General features: G+C 41.2%; 1 protein-coding gene across 1 annotated transcript in view; it reads right to left on the bottom strand.

Moving 5' to 3' along the window:
• The window catches only part of LOC137235249 (glutamate receptor ionotropic, kainate 2-like), a 650,404-nt gene extending 635,593 nt beyond the window's left edge, over nt 1–14,811 (bottom strand). The window contains exons 1-3 of the mRNA XM_067758330.1: nt 14,563–14,811; nt 14,353–14,505; nt 14,079–14,282 (exon numbers count right to left, since the gene is read on the bottom strand). Coding sequence (XP_067614431.1) covers nt 14,079–14,282; nt 14,353–14,505; nt 14,563–14,775 — 570 coding nt within the window. The 5' untranslated portion in view covers nt 14,776–14,811. The remainder of the gene's footprint in view (nt 1–14,078; nt 14,283–14,352; nt 14,506–14,562) is intronic.
• Nucleotides 14,812–25,540: the final 10,729 nt, after the last annotated feature.

The following is a 25,540-nucleotide window of genomic DNA, read 5'->3' as shown; positions in this document are numbered from 1 at the left end:
TTTCATTTGAGCTATCAGTTTGGTTATTGAGCTATTCGTTGCACAGTTTGAGTGTTATTGTGAAGTATTTTAATAAAGGCCATTTTTCCATTATTCAATATTGGAGTTATTTATTCAACAGTTTAGCGATACGAACCTAGCAAAAGGGCAAATAAGAGGAATTTGCAGCAAATTCGTAACAATTGGTGTCAGAAGAGGAATTGTTGAATAAATTCCGAAGACTTCGAATACAACTTGGACATGGCAAAGTGGAGTGAATTGAAGATCCAGCAGCTGAATAAGGAGTTGGAGAACCGTGGATTGAATACAAGCGGCAATAAAATCGAACTTAAAGCACGACTACGAGAGGCAATAGAAGCGGAAGGAATTAAAGTGGAAGAGTATGTCTTTCCTCTTGATGGCGAGGAGACAACAAAAACTGAAGAGAAAAATGAAACATCGCAGACAGTTACCAGCACAGACTTGAACGTGATATTGGCTGCAATAACTGCTCAAACATCGACAGTGGCATCTCAACTGGAATCGCAAGAAACACGCATAACATCTAAGATTGAAGCACAGGAGACGCGTATTTCCGAAATGTCGACACAGATTACATCCAAGATGGAAAATCAACTGGAAGAGCAAAAGACATATATGACATCTCAGTTCGCTGAGCAGTTGAAAGCACAGGAGGCCCGCATATCCTCGCAGCTGGATTGTGCAGCTCGAGGACAAAATTGATGCCGAGATAGAAGCTTTGAGAGGTCGTATACAGGAGTTGCAAATGAATCGCAAAGCTGTTTCAGCGAGTAATCCAAAGGTAAAAACACCATCCTTTGACGGTTCTGTTCCTTTCCAGGTGTTTAAGATTCAGTTTGAGAAGCCCGCAGCAGTGAACAACTGGAGTTCTGAAGATAAAGTTGCTGCACTATTCGTGGCATTGAAAGGATCTGCTGCTGAAATCCTACAGACTATTCCCGAAAAAGAGCGGAACAACTACGAAACATTGACGAGCGCTCTAGAGAGGCGATACGGAAGCGAACACAGGAAGCAGATACACCAAATAGAGTTGCAAAACCGCTACCAAAAAGCTAATGAGACTTTGCAGGAGTTTGCGTCAGATGTCAAAAGGCTTGCACATTTGGCGAATGCCGACGCACCCGTGGAATACACAGAAAGGGTAAAAATTCAGAGCTTTATAAATGGCATACGGGACGTCGAAACGAAGCGGGCCACATACGCAAACCCAAAGCCAACATTTGCAGAAACGGTATCACATGCATTGACTCAGGAAACTGCCTCACTATTGAATAAACCAGCATACAAAGCTCATCGTGTGGAAGTGGAAAGACCGGATTGGGTAGACACAATTTTGGAAGCACTGAAGGGATCACAACAGAAGAACGCCGGAGTTATTAAATGTTTCAAGTGCGGCAACCCAGGTCATATTGCACGACATTGCAGCACCGGTCCCAATAGCTCCAACAATGTGGGTGGCCGTAATCGCAGAGCAGAAGGTGATGAGCAAATCTCCAAGACCACTAAATCGTTAAACTAAATCGAGTCAGCCGCACGGGGCGACATCTGGCTCCCGCAATTGAATGCCCCATAATCTCTGTCTCGCAGATTGGAAGAAGATCGAGCAATCTTACTGTCGGAGGACATGTGGATGGAAAGGAACGTTTACTGACTGTAGATACGGGTGCATCCCATTCCATCATTCGATCAGATTTAGTCAACAAGAAGATAAGACCATTGCTTGGAGCAAGATTACGTACAGCCACGTAAGAGGACACCCAGGTAATTGGAGAAGTAGAATGTGAAGTAGCAATTGGGAACGTCACGGTACTACACAATTTTATAGTGGCAGGTGTTGTTGATGAAATCATAATTGGAGTGGACTTCTTAATCAACCAAGGCATCAAGATCGATATGCAAAGCAAGACGATGCGATATAAGAACATGGATGTGCCACTTAATTTCGGCTACGAGAGAGGCTACAGCAGCAAACGAGTGCTTGTGGAAGAGAGTCAGCAAATACCGCCAAAATCAGAAGCAGTCATCTGGGCAAAGGTTGATGGAGATTGTGGGATAAACAAATTGTGGGTTGTCGAAGCAGCAAATAAATCAGCACTGAACATACTTGTAGGAAAAACCCTGGATATGACAAAACAAGATGGAAATATTCCGGTAAGAGTACTCAATGAGTTCAAGTCACCATTCAACTTGACCAAAGGAGCTATTTTGGGAAGATGCCAAGAGGCCGAAATAGTTATTAACTGTGAATAGCTCCAGGAACACGGTTCATCTAGTAATACTGATCTTTCAAATGGCATCACGGCATGGACGCGGGGGTTAGAGGAAGCCTATCAGAGTAAGGCAAAACAACTGCTCCTAAATTACGCGAACATATTTGACCAGGATGGTTCCAAACCAGGCCGCACCAATGTTGTGAAACATCAAATTGACATGGGAGATGCGAGGCCGATCCGTCAAGCTCCACCTAGTGTTCCACTGGCAAAGCGGGAAGTTGTGAGGCAAATCATACAAGAAATGAGCGACAGCGGCGTCATCGAACCATCAGCTAGTCCATGGAGCTCACCGGTAGTACTTGTAAAGAAGAAGGATGGAAAAATGAGGTTTTGCGTGGACTACCGGAAGTTGAATGACGTTACGAAAAAGGATAGCTACCCATTGCCAAGAATTGACGACACTCTGGACTCGCTATCTGGTACGAAATGGTTTTCCACACTGGACTTGAAAAGCGGCTACTGGCAAGTTGAAGTGAAGGAGGAAGATAAAGAGAAAACAGCCATCAGTGTGGGTGATGGTCTTTCGCAACTTACAGTGATGCCTTTTGGACTTTGTAATGCACCAGCTACTTTTGAGAGACTCATGGACCAGGTACTGAAACGACTACATTGGAAAACATGCTTGGTGTACCTGGACGACATCATCGTATTGGACAAGAATTTTGATGAACATCTTAAGAATTTGGAGGAAGTTTTCCAGAGAATAGGTGGCGCTGGTCTGAAGTAAAGTCCCAAAAAGTGTACGCTGTTTAAAAAGGAAGTAAATTATTTGGGTCGCAAGGTAACGACAGAGGGCATCTGCACTGCGAACGAAAAGATAGAGGCTGTAAAGGATTGGCCAATACCACAGAACCTACATGACTTGAGAAGTTTTCTTGGGCTGTGTACATATTACCGGCGATTTGTACCAAATTTTTCCAGCGTAGCCCATAGCCTCCATGAGCTTACAAGAAAAAATAAAGCTTTTGAATGGAAGAAGGAGCAAGAAGTGGCTTTCCAAACATTGAAGGAGCGTTTGTGCACTGCCCCAATGTTAGCATATCCGATTCCAGGAGCAACATTTATTCTAGATAAAGATGCGAGTGGATATGCTATAGGAGGCGTTTTATCACAACTGGTCGATGGACAGGAAAAGGTAGTTGCATATTACAGCCGTTCGATTGGAAAACCAGAGAGGAACTACTGCGTTACGCGGAGAGAGCTGTTGGCATTGGTAGAGTGCATTAAACATTTTCACAAATACCTCTACGGCCAGCGATTCCGTGTCAGGACAGATCACGCAGCGTTGAAATGGCTTCTGCAGTTCCGTAATCCGGAAGGACAATTGGCGCGGTGGATCGAGCGACTACAAAGCTATGACTTTTCCATTGAGCATCGAAAAGTTAGTACCAATGGAAATGCTGATGCAATGTCACGAAGACCATGTAGTTTGGAGTGCAAGCACTGTTCAAAGGCCGAGGCTAAAAAGACATTATAGATGTCCGGCTAATGACTATAACGTGTACGGATGAATGGGACACGAAACAACTAAGGAAGTGTCAGCTAGAAGATACAGATCTGTCACATGTTATGCAAGGGCTAGAACGAAACGAAAGACCAAGCAGAGAAGAGATGTCAGCAGAGAGTCCCATTGCGAAGTCATATTGGGCACAGTGGAACAGTTTAGAATTGATAGTTGTTCCCAGAAAGAGGATTCCTGACGTGCTCAGCGAGCTGCACAATGGTCCAAGTGGAGGTCGTCTTGGAATCACGAAGACATTCGAGAAAATTAAGCAGAGATTCTATTGGGTTGGTTGCCGTCAGTCGGTCACCGAGTGGATTGCCAATTGCGAGGTATGCAACAGAGCGAAAGGGCCCAAAACCCGAAGTCATGGCCAGATGAAGCAGTATATTTCAGGTGCACCCTTTGAAAGGATCGCCATGGATGTCGCAGGTCCATTTCCTACTAGCAACCACGGAAACAAATACGTACTGGTTGTTATGGATTATTTCAGTAAATGGCCAGAGGTATACCCAATCCCAATCCAAGAAGCAGAAACAGTAGCAGAAGTGGTTAAAAACGAATGGGTTGCAAGGTATGGTGTACCAATGGAGTTACATTTTGACCAAGGCAGGAATTTTGAATCAGCTGTTTTCTAAGAAATATGCAAGAAGTTGGGCATTCGAAAAACACGGACAACTGCATTGCATCCTCAGTCCGATGGTATGGTGGAACGTTTCAATAGAACATTGGAGGAGCATTTAAGGAAAGTAGTAGACAAGTACCATAAAGACTGGGATACACACATATCATTATTCTTGATGGCCTACCGATCGGCAGTACATGCCACAACGGGCCAAACTCCTGCAAAGGTAATTTTTGGCAATGACCTTCGACTGCCAGCTGATTTGAAGTATGGGATAGATGCCGATGCGGAGAGGAATGTCAAGAAATCCACTGATGTCTTGGAAGAAGAGCTGAGAGAGATACACGATCTGGTAAGGCAACGAGCAAAGATTATGAGTGACAAGATGAAAGCGAGGTACGATAAAGCAATTAATTCGGAAGGGTTTCAGGAAGGAGATTTGGTGCTGCTATACAACCCACAACGAAAAAAAGGTTTGTCCCCGAAATTGCAATGTAACTGGGAAGGCACATACAAAGTTGTAAAACGGATCAACGATGTAGTGTACCGCATACAAACCACTACCAAACCACGAACCAAAATGAAAGTGGTTCATTTGGAAAGATTAGCAGCGTTTAGATCGAGAGATTTGTCTGATCGGGACGATCAGACTTAGGTGGAGGGCAGTGTCACGGATATTAGCATCACTAAGCTATACCATCACCGAGGCCATGCTAAGCAGTATTTACGTCAATAATCAAATCAAGTATACACATATATAAGGCAGCCGAGAGAGATGTCACACACAGATGCATTTACTTATACGCCTATGTGTACTCGAGAGACTGTAAACTACAAACATTCACATCAATAATTCAATCATTATGTATCTGCATAAACGAATAAATTATTGCGTCTACACATATGTACGTATACGAGCAGCGGAGCGGCAATGCACAAACACATGCATATATCTTATCTGAGTTGTCACAAGATAGGGCAATAATTTGTGCACGTAGCTGTGGCTGGCGATTTTGTAGCCGAAACTAACTAGTAAGTTCTGGAATGGAAAAGCCTAGAAGTATGCAATTAGAAATCAAAAAGTATAAAAGGCGCGACAGTAAAGGCGAGGAGTTTGAGTTTGATTTGAGTTGTCAAGCAGTTACGACTAAGACGATATCTAGCGAGCAATAGCAGTATTATTTTGAATAGTGGAGTTTCATTTGAGCTATCAGTTTGGTTATTAAGCTATTCGTTGCACAGTTTGAGTGTTATTGTGAAGTATTTTAATAAAGGCCATTTTTCCATTATTCAATATTGGAGTTATTTATTCAACAGTTTAGCGATACGAACCTAGCAAAAGGGCAAATAAGAGGAATTTGCAGCAAATTCGTAACAATATAAAAATAAGTCGCTGAATTGTGAAATAAGCGCGAATCTCGTGAACGGTTGGACATATTATTGCGTGTTGCCAGGTTAATGCAATATAAATGGTTAGGATGCATACATCTATTGAAAAATACTCTTTCGTTACAAATTATAAAAAAAGTTCTATTTGTTGGTATATTTGTATGTAGATATATGCTAATGTCTGTGCATTAAGAAGACTTAATTCTCCAATATATTTTTTAATCGAATTTGTGTGCTGATCGTAAAGACAAAAGACTGAATATTGATTTTTTATATTTTTTCATGGCAGCCCTAAATGTGTTTTTTCACGAATTTTCTTATTAAAACTTGTTCGTAATTTGTGTAAGCTGTGCTCAAAGCGAATTAATTTTATCATAACAAAAGTGATATTTTTTCAAACAAAAATAAATATGTAGCCCGAACGAAATGATTACAAGTGATCAATATTTTTCGTAGGTAAAATTTAAATTATCGCGTACATTTATCAAAATAGTTGCAAGGGTGTTCAGTGAGCTTTTCTGAAAGGAAGAAAATAAAGGGAAGTAAAGAAGAGGAAAGGAAAAGAAATGAAAGGAAAGAAAGAAAAGAAACTGAGAAAGAGGTCGAGGTAGATGAAGATATACAGATAGAGATAGATGGAGTGGACGAGTAAGGAGAGGGAGGTAGAGAGAAAAGAAGGGTGGGAAAAGCGGAGGGGGAGAAAGAGGCCCAGAAAGAGAGAAAGGCAGAGAAAGGGCTGAATAAAAGGATAGAGAAAATGGGGAGAGAGGGGAAGGAGAGTAATAATTAAAACTTCCTAAAAGTTATGCAGATACGAGTAGACCAAAATTAAGGTAAAACAAAGTCTGCCGGGTCTATTAGTCCATAATAAAAGTGAAGAAATTGTTGGATCAACCTAATAGCATTTATAGCAAATATTAAAAACACTTATTAAGTAGCTGCTAACTACTCTCAATTTATACTAAATGCACTCTTTGTAAACATGTTCATACACACACACACACACCTAACATTAAGCATTAACTATTGCACTCATTCTCAATCTCACTTATGCTTTTGGTTGTACCTACATAATTTGTTTTCCAACAAATCATTGCAAATCATCATCTTAACGTGAACGGTTCGTCGTTGTATTTTATTCGCTATATTTATATTCGCTGGCAAGTATATACTCACTGGTCAACAGTCGCACACCCCCACTACTTAAGTTTCATGTACCTAACCCAGGAAAATCCTCCTTGGCTCAACATTTTGGCGCCCAAACGTGGAGTTTGTGTGTAACTTCATAGTCCAGATTGGTAGTTATCAACCGTCGAACATCACAACAACAACCGCCGATCCCGCAGTCAGCAGTTCATCGGCCGTAATTGTGCTGTACATTTCCCGTCGACAATCGGCAGCGCTATATACAAATAATCATCTGTACATGTAAACCGTTTGCCGCTATCAACTGCCCTTTAGAAATCGTATGTATGCATGAAATTATTATTTTTTGTCACAGCCACCTTTTTGCATTATTTGAGTTTGCATTCTTATTCGCTGTTGCGGTTCATTGCAAAGAATTTTTTTGTTGATTGCTGCGCCGCTAGCGTATACACCCACGTCTAAACTGACGTTACTCTGCTCGTTTCGTCATTTTCGCTTGTCCTGCCTACGTCATCACTTGACTAGCAGCATTTGTCTTCGCAACCAACATTAGCACAACCCAGCAGACAACTGAACAACCATTCAGGTCGTATATCACGTCGTAAGTCACCATGTCCCTAGAAGAATGTAAACGCAAGCGCTCCAATATTAAACGAAATATTTCATGTATAAAATCTATTGTAGAGGCAATTAAAGATACGGATGAAAAGCCGGCTCACGCCGAACTTCAATGTCGACTAGGGATTTTGGAGTCCTACCTCAAACAAGCACTTTCCATGCAAGCAGATATAGAAGATTTAGATCCTTCCGATAACGGTCGAGCCGACTTAGAAGACAGCTACGTGGCTGTAAAGCTCAGCATACAGGCACGACTTGGGGATGATAGTAATACCACAGTAAATTATACTGATACGGGTACACCTGCACATGTCGTTACGTCGTCGAATCTCCCGAGGCTGTCGCTGCCTACCTTCAGTGGAGACTACGCTGAGTATAAGAACTTTATAACGTCTTTCACTCAAATTATCTCACGTGAGTCTAGACTATCAAAAATAGAGCGTTTTAACTACCTTTTATCCTGCTTGAAAGCCTCAGCCCTAGAAACAGTGAAAGCCTTTCAAGTAACCAGTGAGAATTATCCCAATGCATTAGACAGACTCAAAGAACGATTCGACAATCCGACTTTGATATTTTTAGAAGGAATCGCCTCACTTTTTGCGCTGCAGCCAGCAGACAAGTCTAACGCTCAGCAGTTGAGAAGTCTCGTAGACAAAGCATCCGCTATCTACAGCTCCCTGGAATCACTGGGTACAAGCTCTGAGATTGCGCAAGCCATGTTGATTTATATAGTTATGGGCAAATGTGACCAGCAGACAGCAATAAGTGGAACGAGTCCCTCGACTACAAATCCCTTCCGACTTGGTCCAAACTCTCGCAGGTCTTAGAACGCCACAGCCTGTTTTTGCATTCATCTGATTCGTCAGTCAAACGCAAGTCAGAATCTGGCAAGCATAATCGTGGGACGAATTGCAACCAGCAATCATCATTTGCTGTATCTAGTTCCAATTGTGTTCTCTGTGCCAGTTCCAAACATAGACTCACTGGTTGCCCTACATTCAAGGAGATGACTTCAAATCAGCGCTTCGATACTATGAAAACGCATGACTTATGTATCAACTGCCTTGGCAATGGGCATAGAGCAGCTCAATGTCCATCGAAAAGTCGCTGTCGAATATGCAAAAAAGGCCATCACACGATGTTACATCATGGCAATTCATCGCAAGCCACGTCATCGACACAGCAACCAACACGCATCACGCATACTTCGCAGTCTGCTGCACCAACTTGGCAATCAACAAACGCTACTTTTAGGCCTCAATCTTATGCCGAACCACATTCTTCGCAAGCTGCAACACATCCACATATGGGAACGTCGGAAAGCGGGCAAGTAATACTAGCAACGGCAATGGTTCTAGTCAAGCACGCAACCGGTGAGTACATACTCGGCAGGGCTTTGCTTGATTCGTGTTCGCCAGTGAATTTCATCACGGACGACTTCGCCCAAAAACTTCGTCTTGGTCGTGAAAAACACCACGTTGGAATACGTAGCATCGGAAACTCACTTACAAACCTGAAGGCACGCACAACTACAACCGTCAAGTCACGGACATCGGACTTTAATTTGTCCCTACAATTCGGCATTACAACGCACATGGCCTACCAACCGGATGCTGAAATCGATACTTCGAGATGGAACCTTCCACGCAACAAAACTTTGGCAGACGAAGAATTCTTCAAACCACGCCGCATTGATCTCCTGCTTGGGACAGAGGCATTTTTCGAAGCGCTTGCAGTTTGCCAAATCCGGTTAGGAGCTAATTTACCAACATTACAAAAAACGTTGTTCGGGTGGATCGTGTCTGGCCGATATCTGCAAGAGCGTCAAGCGAATACATCTACTTGTTTGATGTCATGCGAAGACTCCATCGACGACCAATTACAGCAGCTTTGGAAACTCGAAGCTGTCAACGCACCACACAAGCAAATTCAACCGGAGCACAGCATTTGCGAAGACCACTTTTTAGCCAACACTTGTCAGGATGTCACTGGACGCATAACCGTAAGTCTGCCTTTCAAAGAGAGTCCTACTTGTCTGGGGAACTCTTTCGAAACAGCGCGTCGTCGATTCATGTCGGTCGAGAGACGGCTATTAAAATCGCCTGAGATTCGATCGCAATACATATCATTTATGGCTGAATACGAAAACCTCGCCCACATGGCCATTGTTACAAACCCGATTCTAGATGAATCTCATTTTTTCATACCACATCATTGTGTCTTTAATCCCAGCAGCGAATCAATAAAACTTCGTGTTGTGTTCGATGCTTCATGTAAGACGACATCGCAAAAATCATTAAATGATTTACTACTAGTTGGACCAACAATTCAAACAGAGCTGTACATACTTTTGCTACGTTTTCGATTGTTTCGATACGCCATAACCGCAGACGTCACAAAGATGTATAGGCAAGTACTTTTGAACAATAATGATCGTAAATACCATTATATTCTTTGGCGAGCTTCTCCAGATGTAGAACTCCGAACGTATAAGCTAAATACCGTCACATATGGAACAGCTTCAGCGCCATACCTTGCAGTGCGCAGCCTACACTATTTGGCAGACAAATACATGCACGAGTTCCCAGTTGGTCCTTATGTGGTAAAGTCGTCTTTCTATGTGGACGATATGTTGTGTGGAGCTGACGACGTTGACGCCTTGAATACAGTAAAAACTGAAGTAATTTCTGTACTTAAGCGAGGCAACTTTCCTTTATCCAAATGGAACTCCAACCACCCAGACTTCAGAGAATGCCAAACTTCAAAGGAGCTCAACTTTACAGAAGACTTCGTCACCAGCACACTTGTTGTAACATGGGCTCAACACAGTGATATGTATTTATTCGCTTTCTTTCCAAAGCAAGTCCATACTGCGGTTACAAAACGTACGATCCTTTCGTTTGCATCGTCACTCTTCGACCCACTCGGATTTCTGTCACCACTTCTGATCACATCCAAAATCATATTGCAAGAATTGTGGCTTTTAAATCTCGATTGGAACGGGTCCGTTCCACAAAACCTGCAAAAAGCTTGGAACAAATGCCTGTTATCCCTCGGTTTGCTAACAACGCTTGCGGTGCCTCGTTATTGCCTGCAGCCGAACACATGCAACCTTCAACTCCACGGCTTTTGCGACGCATCATTTCGAGCATATGGTTGCGCATTGTATTTGCGCACCGAAGATGCCGATGGGAATATTGCTGTTCACTTACTTACATCAATGTCACGTGTGGCTGCAGTCAAAAAACAATCGCTTCCGAAACTCGAGCTCTGCGGTGCGCATCTTCTCTCTCAACTGTACATCAAGAGCTGCGGCATGCATTATATTCTATCGTTTGGATGATTCAACAGCAGCACTTCGCCAACGACATCCGTTTGATCAGAAAAAATCTGCCATTGAAAGGCACCTTAAAATATTTAACACCATTTTTAGACAATTCAAGCGGCTTTGAACTTATTAAGGTTGGTGGTCGATTGGACAGCGCAGATCTACCGAACGATCAAAAGCATCCAATCTTACTACCCAGCAACTCGCAATTTGTAACAAAATACGTTCGCTACTTACATATGCAAAATTATCATGAAGGCCCCAAGGCATTGGTAGCCTTAATTCGACTCCAATTCTGGATAGTCAACGCTAGAGACGTCGCTCGCCGCATTGTTCGCTCGTGTGTTCATTGCGTCCGCTACAGACCAAAGCTGTTGCAACCGATTATGGGACCGCTGCCACCTACACGTCTCACACCTTCTCGTCCATTTGAACGCTGTGGGATTGACTTCTGTGGACCCATCAACACATACATGCGGATTCGCGGAAAGCCACCCAACAAGTCGTATCTGGCCGTATTCGTGTGCTTGGTCACCAAAGCAGTTCATATTGAGGTAGTATCGGACCTGTGAACGAAGGCATTTTTAAATGCACTTAAACGTATGGGTAGTCGTCGAAAAATGCCATGCGATATATATTGCGATAACGCTACGAATTTCGTCGGAGCAGCCAATCACCTAAAGGAGCTTAAGAAATTTCTGTTTAATCCTGATATACAAAAAGAAATTTTCAAATTTTGTTCATCAGACTTCATTAATTTTCATTTCATTCCTCCCAGGTCACCTCATTTTGGCGGGCTCTGGGAAGCAGCCGTAAAAAGCGCAAAGGGTTTGCTTAATCGCACGTCAGCAAACACCAAATTAACATTTGAAGAGCTGAGTACTGTCTCTGCTGAAATTGAAGATATACTCAACTCTCGTCCACTATCGCCGTTGTCTTCAGGCCCGAACGATTTCGGAACTCTTACTGCTGGACACTTCTTGGTTGGTGAGTCCCTACGTGGTTTACCTGAGCGCTGCCTGGAACATAAAAATCTATCCAATTTGGATCATTTCGAGATGATCTCCTCAATTAAACAACGATTTGGGCGTCGTTGGTCCAAAGACTACATTAATGAACTTCGCTCACGGGTCAAGTGGACGACTCCTGAACGAAATCTCAATGTTGGAGCCCTAATTCACGACGACAATTTGCCACCCTTGCGCTGGAAACTTGGTCGCGTCGAATCTACAGTACCTGGTAAAGATGGTCATGTTCGTGTTGCGCACCTCCGTACTGCTAATGGGTCTTGTTGCCGCCCAATACACAAATTAGCTATCCTACCTGTAACTTGAAGAGGGTTCCTTCAACGGGGCCGGGATGTTGGATCACCCTAATAGCATTTATAGCAAATATTAAAAACACTTATTAAGTAGCTGCTAACTACTCTCAATTTATACTAAACGCACTCTTTTTAAACATGTTCATACACACACACACACACCTAACATTAAGCATTAACTATTGCACTCATTCTCAATCTCACTTATGCTTTTGGTTGTACCTACATAATTTGTTTTCCAATAAATCATTGCAAATCATCATAACGTGAACGGTTCGTCGTTGTATTTTAGTCACTATATTTATATTCGCTGGCAAGTATATACTCACTGGTCAACAGTCGCACACCCCCACTACCTAAGTTTCATGTAACCCAGGAAAATCCTCCTTGGTTCAACAGAAATATTGTAATAAAGTTAATTTGTTTATTTAAAGAAGCCCTGATTGCGCGCAAAGACGACTGTAGCGTTCAAAAGTTTATAAATTGTGAGATGTATTTATATGTGCATATATATGTTTGGTTTGAGAATTTATGTGTGTGAATGTGTTAGTGTTAGTGTGTGGTGTGTTAAGTGAATGGTAAGGTTGCACTTGCCGGATGGTGTCCTACGACGTGATCCTGGTTCTAACCCGGAAAATCCCAGTGGACTTACTGGCAAGCGAAATGGCCGATCTGTATAGCACTAATATCGAGCGACCATCTGAAGAAGACAAGAAAAGGGCAAGGACACAAACAATAGCTAAGTGGCAAGAACGGTGGGAGACCTCGAGTAAAGGGCGTTGGACTTTCACACTAGTTTGGAACGTAGCTCAATGGAATAAGCGGAAGCAAGGCGAACTGAACTACCGTCTCACGCAGATAATGAGTGGACATGGCGGTTTCAAAGAGTATTTATGGAAGCGTAGGATAGAGGAAGATCCTCATTGCCCAATGTGTACCACGGAGTTAGAAAACGCAGAACACGTCATGTTCTACTGCCCCCGTTTCCACGATGAAAGACTCACCTTGCATGGAGTCTTTGGGGAGGAACCTACCACGAGAAATTTAGTATCACATATGTGCAACAGGAAAGAGTGCTGGACTGCAGTGAGCAAAATGGCATTTATAGTAATGACACGCCTGATGGATGCTGAGAGGGAGCGCAGAGAAATGCGCATGCGAAGCAGTGGCACAACAGTAGGCTCTTAAAAAATGAGAAATATGGAACGCCACCCTGAAGTAATGCGAAAGTGGTGCCGGGGTGGACGACAGTTCCACGGACACACGGTTGCTGCCTCCCCGCAAAAAAAAAAAAAAAAAAAAAAAGGTTGCACCTGACGGTGTGCCGGTGTTGTGTGTGCTCACGTTCGCACATATACTGATCTCTTTTTAAAAATACTTGTTTGTTATTGATGATTTTTGATGGCCTCCTACATATTTGTATTGTAAAACTATCAGGCCGTAGTTAAATAAGATAAAAAAAAATTAAAATGTAAGGCGCGCTAACCTCCGAAGAGATTTTAGGCCGAGCTTCTTTTCCAATTTGCGTCGTGCTCCTCTTGATTTTCCCTACAAATTGGCCGGACGGGACCTACATGTTTTATGCCGACCCCGAACGGCATCTGCAAGGCAAGCTTTATATTGCAGAAATACACTCGGAGCGCTTGCCAAATACTGCCTGGAAAAGTTAAATAAGATACAATATTAAAAATTGTATTCCTGGTTTCTATGAATTAATCGTAAAATCGTGTCCTCACAAGTTTTATTATAACTATTTTTTTCTTTTGATATTTACATATGTATTCAAAAATGTAGAAAAAAGTCTAAGCGCTTTTCATTACCCCATCCTATATATCTAAGCTGTTCCGAAAACTTACCAATATTGTAATGACTACTAACGTAACATTCCGCCTACCAGTATCAAAAAACAACGATGGCTCTGTTATATTAAGGCGCGTTTGCGGGGACCATTCTCCCACTTTAACTATTGATTGTTGACGTAGTCTGACTAGATCCAGTTTAAAATGAATACGTTTTCCCTCTTTGAACTGTATAGGGCCAGTCAGTCCACGCCATTCCACCTTTAGGTGAATAAGCAAAAAAAAAAAGATATTGCTTAAAATATAAGAAATATAAAATTAATCGAATTACTGAATTGATGTAGTTTATTAAGCTCAAGCCTCCGTCCCATGGGTTTTCTTCTATACACGATACATTCGTAATATTCAGAGCATGTGATTGCTCCAAGCTCTTTAACCCGATAGCGAATATGTAAACTGCATCGTATATTAGCGCCGGTTCAGTCTAAAAAATAAATTGCAGTTACTTTGATGGGGTTACATAAAAAATTCGATAGCTCACCTCTATAGTACGTAATTTGCGCCCAACGTTTGTTCCAAATTTATGTTCTCCGTAATAATTTTCCATGTCTTTCAGTATATTTTGAACGCTTACATCGCCAACGTCGACTAAACGATACGAGGTAATATTAACAAAATTGTGCTTAAAATCCTCTAAGTAAAATGTTTCTATGTCAAAACTTGTGAATAAGTAGTGGTATTTATACATGTTCATTTGTAGTTTCAGTATCTGTAATAAAAAATGTTTGTACATGTTAGATTATACAAGTTCAACCCTTCACGTCGATGACAGGAGACTTCAGTTGACGTTAACGATATGTTGTCGTCTGACAGATCACAAAGTACTGTATGTGTATGTGTATTTCCAGGGTCGCGGACGTATAAAGGACACATTGTTTTATTTTTTTTTTTTTTTTATGATCCGACAGCATCGTCCTTGGTCTATCCTAAGTGCAAAATGTGAGCAATAATAAGGTGGTGGTGAACGTATCAAAAATGAAAGTCGATTTTAAGTAGGTACTTGCGCAAGGCTGCATATTACTTGATATTCAGAAAACTTAGGCTAAACTGGACCTGTCATGATTGCCGCATAGTAGAAAATGGCATGCGTGCTTTCATGAGACAAGCTCAGAAAGATTTAAATAATATTTTCATGGGTTTTCGTGACCTGCAAGAAAGATTTAAAATGATGGAAACTTATTTCAAAAAATTGAAAGTAATTTCCGAGTCACCAAAACGTAAAAAATGCATGCCTAACAATAACTCCAACTTGGCTTCGGGTCTGGGGCAAAGTTGTCCTTATACGTCTGTACCTCCAACTACACAGACAGATCTGAACACGCCATCCAAAGATTTCACGGCTAATGTAGCTGAGAAATTCCCTCAACGGTATTGCCGAATTTTCTAGCGATGCTACGGAGATTTCTGACCATGTTAACACCGTTCCAGCTAGCACTGGTACCTCTGTTACGATCGCCCCCATGACACCACTGTTAATTTCATTAGCCTCCCCAATTTTACCTTCGCCTCCACCTGTTTCTCTACCTCCTTCAGTCACAGTATCCGATAGTTTGGCGGTTCCTGGGGGTACAAGTGTTGCGTCTGCCAGCAACCAAACGTCACTGACTGGTTCGAATAACAACGCTACGCGTTAACTTTCCCTTCTCCTACAGTAGCTCCATTTTCTGGTGTTCAGGTAACTGCTGTGCCACCTCGTATGGCTATATTTTTGTCACGGCTACATGCATCTCTAACGGGACATGCGTTGCTAATTATGTTTTTCCTTAATAGCTTCACTTTTACGGAGACCTGGCTAAAGCCTGATAATTTCAATTCTGAGGTATTCTCAAATAAATATGTTGTTTATCGGCGTGACCGCATCTCTAGGGCGGGAGGTGTTCTTATTGCTGTTGATTCAAACCTTTCATCTGCGATGATTTCGTTGAACGATGTCTCTGATATCGAATTCTTAGCAGTTAGACTTTCGTTTGGTGTCTTTCGCGTAACTGTTTGCTTTTCTTACAACCCCGCTCGGATATGCGTGTGTATGCTAGTCATAGCTTTGCCATTCACGACTTGCATTCTGAGTTGGGAAATAATGATCGACTTGTGATTGTTGGGGATTTTAATTTGCCAACAGTTACTTGGGTTAATATAAGTGATTCAAACTTTTAAACACCTACTATTGAACACGATTTTCTCAAAAGCCTGTTGTATTCATCTCTTCTACAAATTAATAATGTACCTAATAATAGAAATAAGATGCTGGATTTAGTATTTGCTGATGGTTTGGTGGGTACTGTCCTTACTCAAATTCCACCATTATCCTTTCCTGAAGACCTCTACATCCTACGCTTGAGATAGCACTCGATATCACTCAACCTCACATGATCCAATCAATGTCACCACCCCGCTACAGATGCTTCTACAAAACTGACTTTATTATGCTCAACGAATTGATCCCATGACTGGTCCGATCTCTACGACTGCACTGATATCGATTCAGCAATTGCTATATTTTACACTTGACGGCTTCTTTGAAAACTGTGTTCCTATTCATCACACCTTGTGTGCGAATAAACCGCCTTGGTCTTCAGGGCAACTTATTAGACTTAATAACATTAAATAAAGGCTTTATAAAAGATTCAAGACATCTGGAGGCAGGCTTTTCAAAATATCTTGCTGCTCTTTCTAACTTTCACCATCTTAATCAGCTTTGTTATAAAGAATAATGAAGCTGTTGTAGAGCTTAATTTTTTTTTAAATCCAAAAAAGTTTTACAGTTTTGTAAATTCCAAACGAAAAACCTCTGGGTATCCTTTTCACTTATTCTTGGACATAAAAAAGCCAGCACTGATGTCAACATTGCAGAACTATTTTCAAAATTCTTTAAGTCAATCTATTCCTCCAGCTGTTTTCATTCCGGCCATTACCCGTATTGCTTATATAGCTCGAATACAATTCTGAATCCTGCTATGTATAGTAATATTGTTCTTCATAGTCTTCAATCTTTGAAACCCGGGACCAGATGGTGTTCCCAGTTGCGTGCTTAAGTACTGCGCTGCAAATATATATGAGCGTATTCTAAAATTATTTGAATTATCTCTGGGATCTGTGTCATTCCCGAAACTATGGAAGCAATCTTTTATTGTACCCTTGCATAAAAAAGGTAGTAGGTCGAACTTCGAGAGCTAAAGGGGCATTGCTAAACTTTCAGCTGTTCCTAAAGTTTTTGAACAGATTGTTACCAGCCAACTTCAATATCAGTGCAGTTTCCTTTTATCTCCATCCCAACACGGTTTCATATGTCAAAGTTCAACCACTACCAACTTGCTCGTGTTTACGTCTATAATTATGGAAGGATTTTTAACTAACAAGCAAACTGACGTCATCTACACTGATTTCAGTAAAGCATTCGATACCGTGAACCAAGAGCTACTAATTCATAAGCTGAATTTATTGGGCTTTTCCTTTCCACTTTTAATTTGGCTGACTAGCTATCTTTCTAACAGGTCCCAAAAAGCTCTGTTCAAACGTAATCTCTTGAATCGTTCGCAGTTCCCTCCGGTGTACGTCAAGGAAGTCACCTAGGTCCTTTGCTCTTTACGCTGTTCATAAATGACTTAATATATAATTTATTGCATTCCCATACAATAATGTATGCGGATGATTTAAAACTTTGCTACTGTACCATACCTTGGCCGAAAGCCTTATATAACTTCACAGAGTCTTATATAATTACCTCGTTTTTTTTTCTAATTAATGAAAGTAGGTAATTTCTAAAATGACGTGTAAAGCTGAGTAGACGTGTAAATTTTCGCTGACGAAAAATCGTTTTCCGCTGTATACAGTGAATTAATCTTACTGAAAGTGTGCTGATATGCAAAATTAAAACAACCTGCGATAGTTGCATCACTATAGTTTCTGCCGGCTTTATTTAAAAATTAAAATATAAATATAAACAATTTATTTTCTGCTTTAATCATCCTCCGTATATTCTTAACAAAACACTTTCGTAAACACATACAATGCCTTTCGAGTCTGGATGTGTGACAACAAGAAAACAACAACAACAGTTGCTAAAAACAACAAATAATACTCTATCGCCCGGTAAAAAAAACACCAACCGACCTGTAGAGCGGAAAGGGGAAAGTATTGTTACTGACCAGCTTATTAATATGTGGGAGGAACAGTTGAAAAAGCCTGATGAAAGTATCATAAAGCAGCTGACCGTGTTCATGAAGAATCTGGAAGACAGGGTTATGCAGCGAATGAGCGAGATAGCCGGTGAGTTAGCGAATGCAAAGGAACGTATTGGAAAAATTGAAGAAAGAGTGGAAGGCGTGGAAAACGTATACATGGAATTGGATTTGTTAAAACGCACAGCTAATGATATAGGTGAAGAGATTCAAAAACTTGAGGAAAATGCGGTCTCCACTGAAATCGTCTTGATAGGAATACCGCATACAAAGATGAAAATATCAGCGATATATTTTGAAAGCTGTATCGTGTCATAAATATTGAACCTCCTATGTTGCGGCAATTCTTTCGTATGCGTGCAAACTACAATAACAACAGATCCAGTCCCGCTTCAATTCTAATTAAACTCAACACAGCGCACGACAGATGTCACTTAAAGCTTTGCTGCGTTCTGCAAATCGAAGAAAAGGTCGTTAATACACTCCGGCATCGACGAAGTTAGCTATGGCAATATTTTTGTACATGACAGTTTAACTAAACGAAATAGAGAAGTCATGTACCATGCCACAATGCTGAAACGTCAAAAACTAATAGCATGCGCTTTTAGTTTAAGAGGCAAAGTATATGTAAGAGCGCAGCGGAGTAAAGAGCCGATACGTGTGAACAGCAAAAGCGATATTGATGCCATTGTCAGCGAGGCAAAGAGAACCGCCGAAACACCTCATAATATATCACTCATACGATAATAACATGTTTACAATTTTTAATTTCTTTTTAATTCTTATTCAATGTACCTATCTTTCTCTCTCACAGATGTATGTATGTATAAATATGTATGATATTTTTCCATTTTAATCACTTTGTTCTGATTTGAGTCATTCCACTGCTGAAGGCCAATTATACAGTGCCAGGTGCGTTTATGATCATGGTTAGCATAAATGAGTGTTTTAACACTGACAGCGGATGTGATAAGTTTATGTTAAATACTGTAAGCAAGAGTCACCCAGGCTTTCAGCTATGCCATATAAATGCCCGAAACTTAAATATTCCAAAGCTTGATTACTTGAACTATATTTTAGAAAACTTAAAAATTAATATGATATGCGTTACAGAGACGTGGTTTAAAGAAGATATTTGCGATAGTGTGCATGAGTTACGTGGTTACAGGGTAACAGGGTAACAAGAAACGATAGGAAAACTGGTGCTAGAGGTGGCGGCGTCGCCATATATTGCAAGAATATTATTCCCCAAAAAGTGATTTGTAAATCAAGTGTAAGTGATCCTGTTGAATTTATAATGATGGAGTTCGGAGATAGCTTTACGAAGTGTCTAATTATATGCGCATACAACCCTAGTAAATTGTTTGAATTATATTCCCTGTTTTCGCAATGAGCACAACCTTCACACGCGTATGAACATATTCTACTTTGTGGGGACTTAAATATTGACATGCTTAACAACGACCTTTGAAATTAAGAGATACCTTAAACTCCATTGGTATGGATGTTGTTAATAAATTTCCCACTCGGTTTTCACCAAACTGCAAACCTAGCATGCTAGACTTGATGTCTACATCCAACAGTTCCGACGTGCTTCAATATGACCAATTTTCGTTTGCAGGACTATCGGACCATGACATGCTGTTTCTTTCTTATAATATTGACCTCAATTGCACAATTCCAACTCATTTTCATTATCGAGACTTTGCGGCGGTTAACATTTCTGAGCTTGCGTATGAAGCTAATACTCTAAATTGGAACAGCGTATGGATGTTTCCTAATATAAATGAAAAACTGAAATTTCTTGCCAATCAAATTATTTATTTATTTAATAAATATATATCAAGGAAGTAACAGTTCGAAGCAAGCAACAGCCGTGGTTTACTAGAGATGTTATGTTTTACAACCGTTGGAAGGGAAATCCTACAGACACTAGCTGGGATTTTTATCGCCAAGCCAGAAATAAAGCTTCATTGTTACTAAGAATTTCGAAAAGACGATTTTCAAAAAGCTTCATACTGACTTGCCGAATAAAAGTCTGTGGAAAAATTTAAAATTCATAGGTATAGGAGGGAAAATTAACTCAGGTTGTAACTTGGACCCAGATTTCATGAACGACTTCTTCTTACAGTCATGTGAATTAAAAATAGTGGTAATTTCAAAATCAATGAAAATTTTGTTATAATCCGGTAAATGCCTTCCACTTTAATGCAGTAACAGAGAATGATGTAATAAAAAGTATGCTTTCAATTAAATTGAATGCCATTGGAGAGGCGGTTCTGAGCGCAGTATTTTGGCGGGCCTGTAGCTTCTTCCAGTGAGTCGTTTTTAGGCTTGGCGACCATATAGGGGACGCGTAACACGCAAACGGCTGGCCAATTGCTTTGTATGTGGTAACGAGCGTTTCTTGGTCTTTTCCCCAAGTACTGCCAGCAAGGGATTTGAAGATTTTATTATGGCTCGGGATTTTAGGAACAATTGCGGCTGCGTGCTCACCAAAATGTAGATCCTGATCAAACGTCACACCCAAGATTTTGGGGTGTAGGACAGTCGGTAGCGTAGTGCCATCAACGTGGATGTTCAAGATGGTCGACATTTGGGACGTCCAAGTTGTAAATAAGGTCGCGGATGATTTACTTGGGGATAATGCCAGGTTTCGCGAGGCGAAAAAACTGGAGAGATCAGGGAGGTAGCCGTTTATTCTGTTGCAAAGCTCATCGATCTGTGGGCCCGGGCCTGTGGCCATTATTGTGTAGTCATCGGCGTAAGAAACGATAGTAACTCCTTCCGGTGGCGAAGGTAGTTTTGATATTTAAAAATTAAACAAAAGTGGGGATAGGACACCACCCTGTGGCACCCCTTGTTTAATTCTTCTTGGCTTTGATGTTTCGTTTCTGAATTGCATCGATGCCTGCCGACCACCCAGATAATTTGGGGTCCAGCTTTTTAGACATGGGGGAAGGGTAAACCCTTCCAAGTCTTGCAGTAACGTGCCATGGTTGACCGTAACAAAAGCTTTTGATAGGTCTAGCGCTACGAGTGCTGTTCTATGTTGGGGATTCTGATTTAAACCACAATTTATCTGGGTGTTAATGGCATTTAGCACGATGGTGGTGCTATGGAGTCTTCTAAAGCCATGCTGATGATAGGCTAGCTGCAAATTTGCTTTGAAGTAGGAGAGCAAAATGGCTTCAAGCGTCTGGCGATAGGAGAGATATCTGGCGATATGACTCTGCTATGTTAGCTGGTTTCCCAGGCTTTAGTAGCGGGTCCACCTTGGCCATTTTCCATTTTTCGGGTATGACAAAGGTGGAAAGAGACAGGTTGAAGACTTGTGCTAAGTATTTGAATCCCTCTTTTCCTAGGCTTTTAAGCATCGGCATGGCTATGCCGTCTGGGCCCACTGCTTTGGATGGTTTAGCATGACCCATGGCCTCCTCAACCTCTTTGGCGGTGATGGTAATTGGTGACGCGCTGAACTTATGATACGTGCGTGTCTGTTGGCCCTCCGTCTGGTTTTTGTCGACCATAGAATGCATTTTGTATTGTCGGCAGAAACAGCTCGCGCATTTTTTCGCATACGACAGCACTTTGTCGCCAAAGGCGATGGAAACTTTGTCATTGTGCCTAGACGGAGTCGATAGGGTCTTTACAGTGGACCAAAGTTTACCTACACCGGCAGAGAGGTTACAACCGCTTAGGTGCTCCTCCAATTTCGCCTGATTGTGTTCATCCACAAGCAATCTGATGCGTTGTTTTATATCCCTAATTTGGAGGTCGCCGGGATCGAGCTTTCTTATAAGGTCACGTTCTCTCGCTAAACTTGCGGCCTCTAACGGGAAGTGGGGACGAATTTCGGGAATTCTACCGGCGGGAATGAAACGAGCCGAGGCGGATTCAATGGCCTTGCGGAAAGCACGCTCCCCTTGGCGGGCATCAGTTGAGATAGGGAGGGCAGCAAAGCGGTTGTCTGTAAAGGATTTGTATTCGTCCCACTTTCCTTTTTTAAAGTTAATGACACTGCGGTTTTCTGCGACAATGAAGTCGGCGGAACGTTCGAGCGCCCTGGCAACATGGCGCAATGAAACCCGTCGGGGGGTTGTCGCCGCGGAGACCAGAACATCTAGGAAAGTGGCACCGTCCAAGGCAGGAGCTGCATTGGGCGGATGTCGCAAACGTATGTATTCTGTGCTGGCAAACGGTGCAAAGGGATTAAGAGTCCCTTGACCTACACAATTGCTGCCGGAAAAGAGGGGGGAAGAAGACGGGGGCACCGGCTGATGCTCGGTATTGCTCCCGTCTCTACTACGGAGATTTTAGGTAGCCGTGTAAGTAGGTGGCGCCGTGGGCTGCGAGCAACAGCGGGTACTTGTTGTGGCTTGTTGAGCAGCGGGGCTGCTTGAAGGTAGCGGGGGGAGGGGGGGGGGCGCTAAGGCGCAAATTACGGGACGTCCTAGGACGTGAACAGCAAGGAGCCACAAAAGATTTATAGAAGTTACGTGGACGTCTGGTTTTGGGGTAGCCCAGAAAAACCTGTCCGATGCAACCATCCCTTACACGAGACACACTGACAAGAGTTTAATTTGTTCTCAAATTCTTTGAATATATATTTCTCAATTGGAAAATCTAAATTCAAATTACAATTAAATGAATTTTTAACTTAAACAATTATTTTGTAAATATATTTAATTCGTTATGTTGTCTTTAAGAAACATTGTATTTCAAAGATTACTATATTTAAATAAATAAATAAACAAATAAAAGCTTTATAAGTTCTCTAAGAATTTAATTCTTATATTCGGTACCTAAATCTACCCTGATGCATTTCATAGGACCATATATCAAAACAAAACTCTCGAAAATTGCTGAAGCTATTGTTTTAGCGCTTTTATATGGCACTGATATTGTTAACAGGTTTTTGATAAATCGTATATGATGGTAACAGCGAACTTGTTACCGTAACTCGATTGTGGTAAAGGTCCGATTGTATCAATAATAACTATATTAAATGGTTCATTCGGCGTTGGAGCCAGTACTAAATTTTCTTTGATTTTTGGTTTGACTTTGTTTACTAAACATTTTTGACAAATTTAGCAATGTCACGAGTCATGTTTTTCCCAAATATTTAGTACGAATTTTTGCGTAAAGCTTTTTAACACCGCAGTGACCGCCTGATATAGGATCATCATGATGTAATAACGACAAGGTGGTCTATGTAGTGACAGCTCATTTTGAAAGCTCCCAATTAATACGTATGATGAGAGAAAGGGGAAGAACAGAAGAGGCCGCTTTGTGAAACAGTATTAAATCGAGTACTTTTTTATAGCAAAGCACTTAATCCAAAATAGTAACGAAACTAATATCTTGTCATTTGTTTATAAAAATAAAAAGTGAATATAGGTCACTACGACTGCCGCCATATATAGACTTTTTTACCATAACGAAATTGTGGAAGCCAGCTTAAAGTACTTTAGAAACAATTTTTTTCTTTTTTTACTTAACGGATTGGTTCTCGCGGTAAATGAAGACAATACGAAGTACTTGCTGTCACCCAAGAAAGAATCGGCCCATTTGCACCTTGACAGCCACGTCACTGTTGACGGGTATAATTTCGACACTTTAAAGGATTTCGTCTATTTTGAAACCAGCATTAACAGAAAAAACAATGTCAGATTAGAAATCAATCGGAAAATGCCTTAAGCAAACAAGTGCTACTTTGAACTGAGTAGGCAACTGAAAAGTAAAGTCCCATCCCGAACAAACAACAAAAATCACTCTATACAAGTCACTCATCATCACTGTCGTGCTCTATGGCTCGGGAATCATTGACGATGTAGAGAGAAGATGGCACTTGGAGTGTTGAGAGAAGTTTTCCGGAAGATTTATGGTCGGGCACGTGATGCCGATGGCGAGTATCGAAGGATAATCCAGCGGGTTAGGGGGTTAGAATATAGCCGCGGTAGGTATGCCTGTCGAATGAGGCAAATAAAATACCAAATAGATTCAAGGGATTGTGTAGCGCAACCCTTTCAAGGGGTTGCCAGCGTAATATATTGCTTCTCCAAACCCAATTGTCAACCTCACCTATACGTGGCGAATCCTGTTTCATTAACAGCCGAGGATCTGGCGACCCCGAACTTCTCATAGATCTATGGGGTGGGAGGGCGGAATGGCCTAGAAGGACCCATGTGGTCATAACAAATCGTTCCCGAGGTGGTACCGGAACGTACCGGATCTGCATCCGGCAAAGGACCATCAACTCGATACCACTCCCCAAGGCCTTCGGGGAGTATCCATATCGCTACAACAACATCGAAAAAGGTATAGTGATGACCTGTATGAGCTTTAACACTTTTTCATACAGAGCGAGTTTTGAGCTGCATAGGCAACTGCTAAATTAAAACAGGTTTGTACTGAATTAAAGAATTACACTGGTCGACGGACAAAATTTACCAGAGACGCCGTTATGAAATTCGTATGTAGAACCACCCCCTGATTTCGAAAATCGAGCTCACTTTTGATTCTATGGTACCGTTTTTGAGATATTTGCAATTTACCGTTTATTCCAAAAAACCAAAAAGATGGATCCTTTTAATTACGTATATCTCACATTGTGTTTTGCTCAACCAAACAGTTTTCGAGATATTAGCTTATGATTTCAGATTTTTGTTTTTTTTTTTTATGAAAAAATATGAAAAAATTACTTTTTGCGAGGGCAGCATTCCAAAACCACAACTTTTTTTCACATATTTTTCCTCGACGTAAAGCTCTGTTTAATTAGAAAAAAGATAGGCTATCATCGAAGAAAATCGATGCAAAACTACGTAAGTTATAAGCGGTCAAATAAAAATACCCAGGTTGCGCAATTTTAACGTATACCTCAAAGCGTATGTATGGTATAAAGAAGAGTGAAATATCTAGCTATGCTCTGTTTCTATTTAGTTAAAAGTTTAATTTATGAATGAAATTACCCATATTTTTAACTTTTTGCAATTTATTTATGTTTATAGTAATTATAACAATCTTTATCTTAATTTGATTTTACTATGTAGTCGAAATAATTATGTGTTCTACTTTGACGCTTATTCAGTTTAGGATCGGTTTCTCTTATGAGAAACCAGCAGTAATCACCCATCATTACGACGTCCCAGAATCCTTGATACCCATTCTCAATTAATTTCATTTGCTGATGAAACCTTTCGCCATGTTCGTCACTTTCGTCGCCAAGATTTGCCGGAAAAAAAGCTCAAATGTGAGTGCAGAAAGTGAATTTTTAAGGAC

This window comes from Eurosta solidaginis, chromosome X (assembly GCF_040869045.1).
Source record: "Eurosta solidaginis isolate ZX-2024a chromosome X, ASM4086904v1, whole genome shotgun sequence".
Classification (NCBI taxonomy): Eukaryota; Metazoa; Arthropoda; class Insecta; order Diptera; family Tephritidae; genus Eurosta; species Eurosta solidaginis.
Note: the sequence above shows the minus strand (reverse complement) of the source record. Positions and strands in the feature narration are given on the sequence as shown.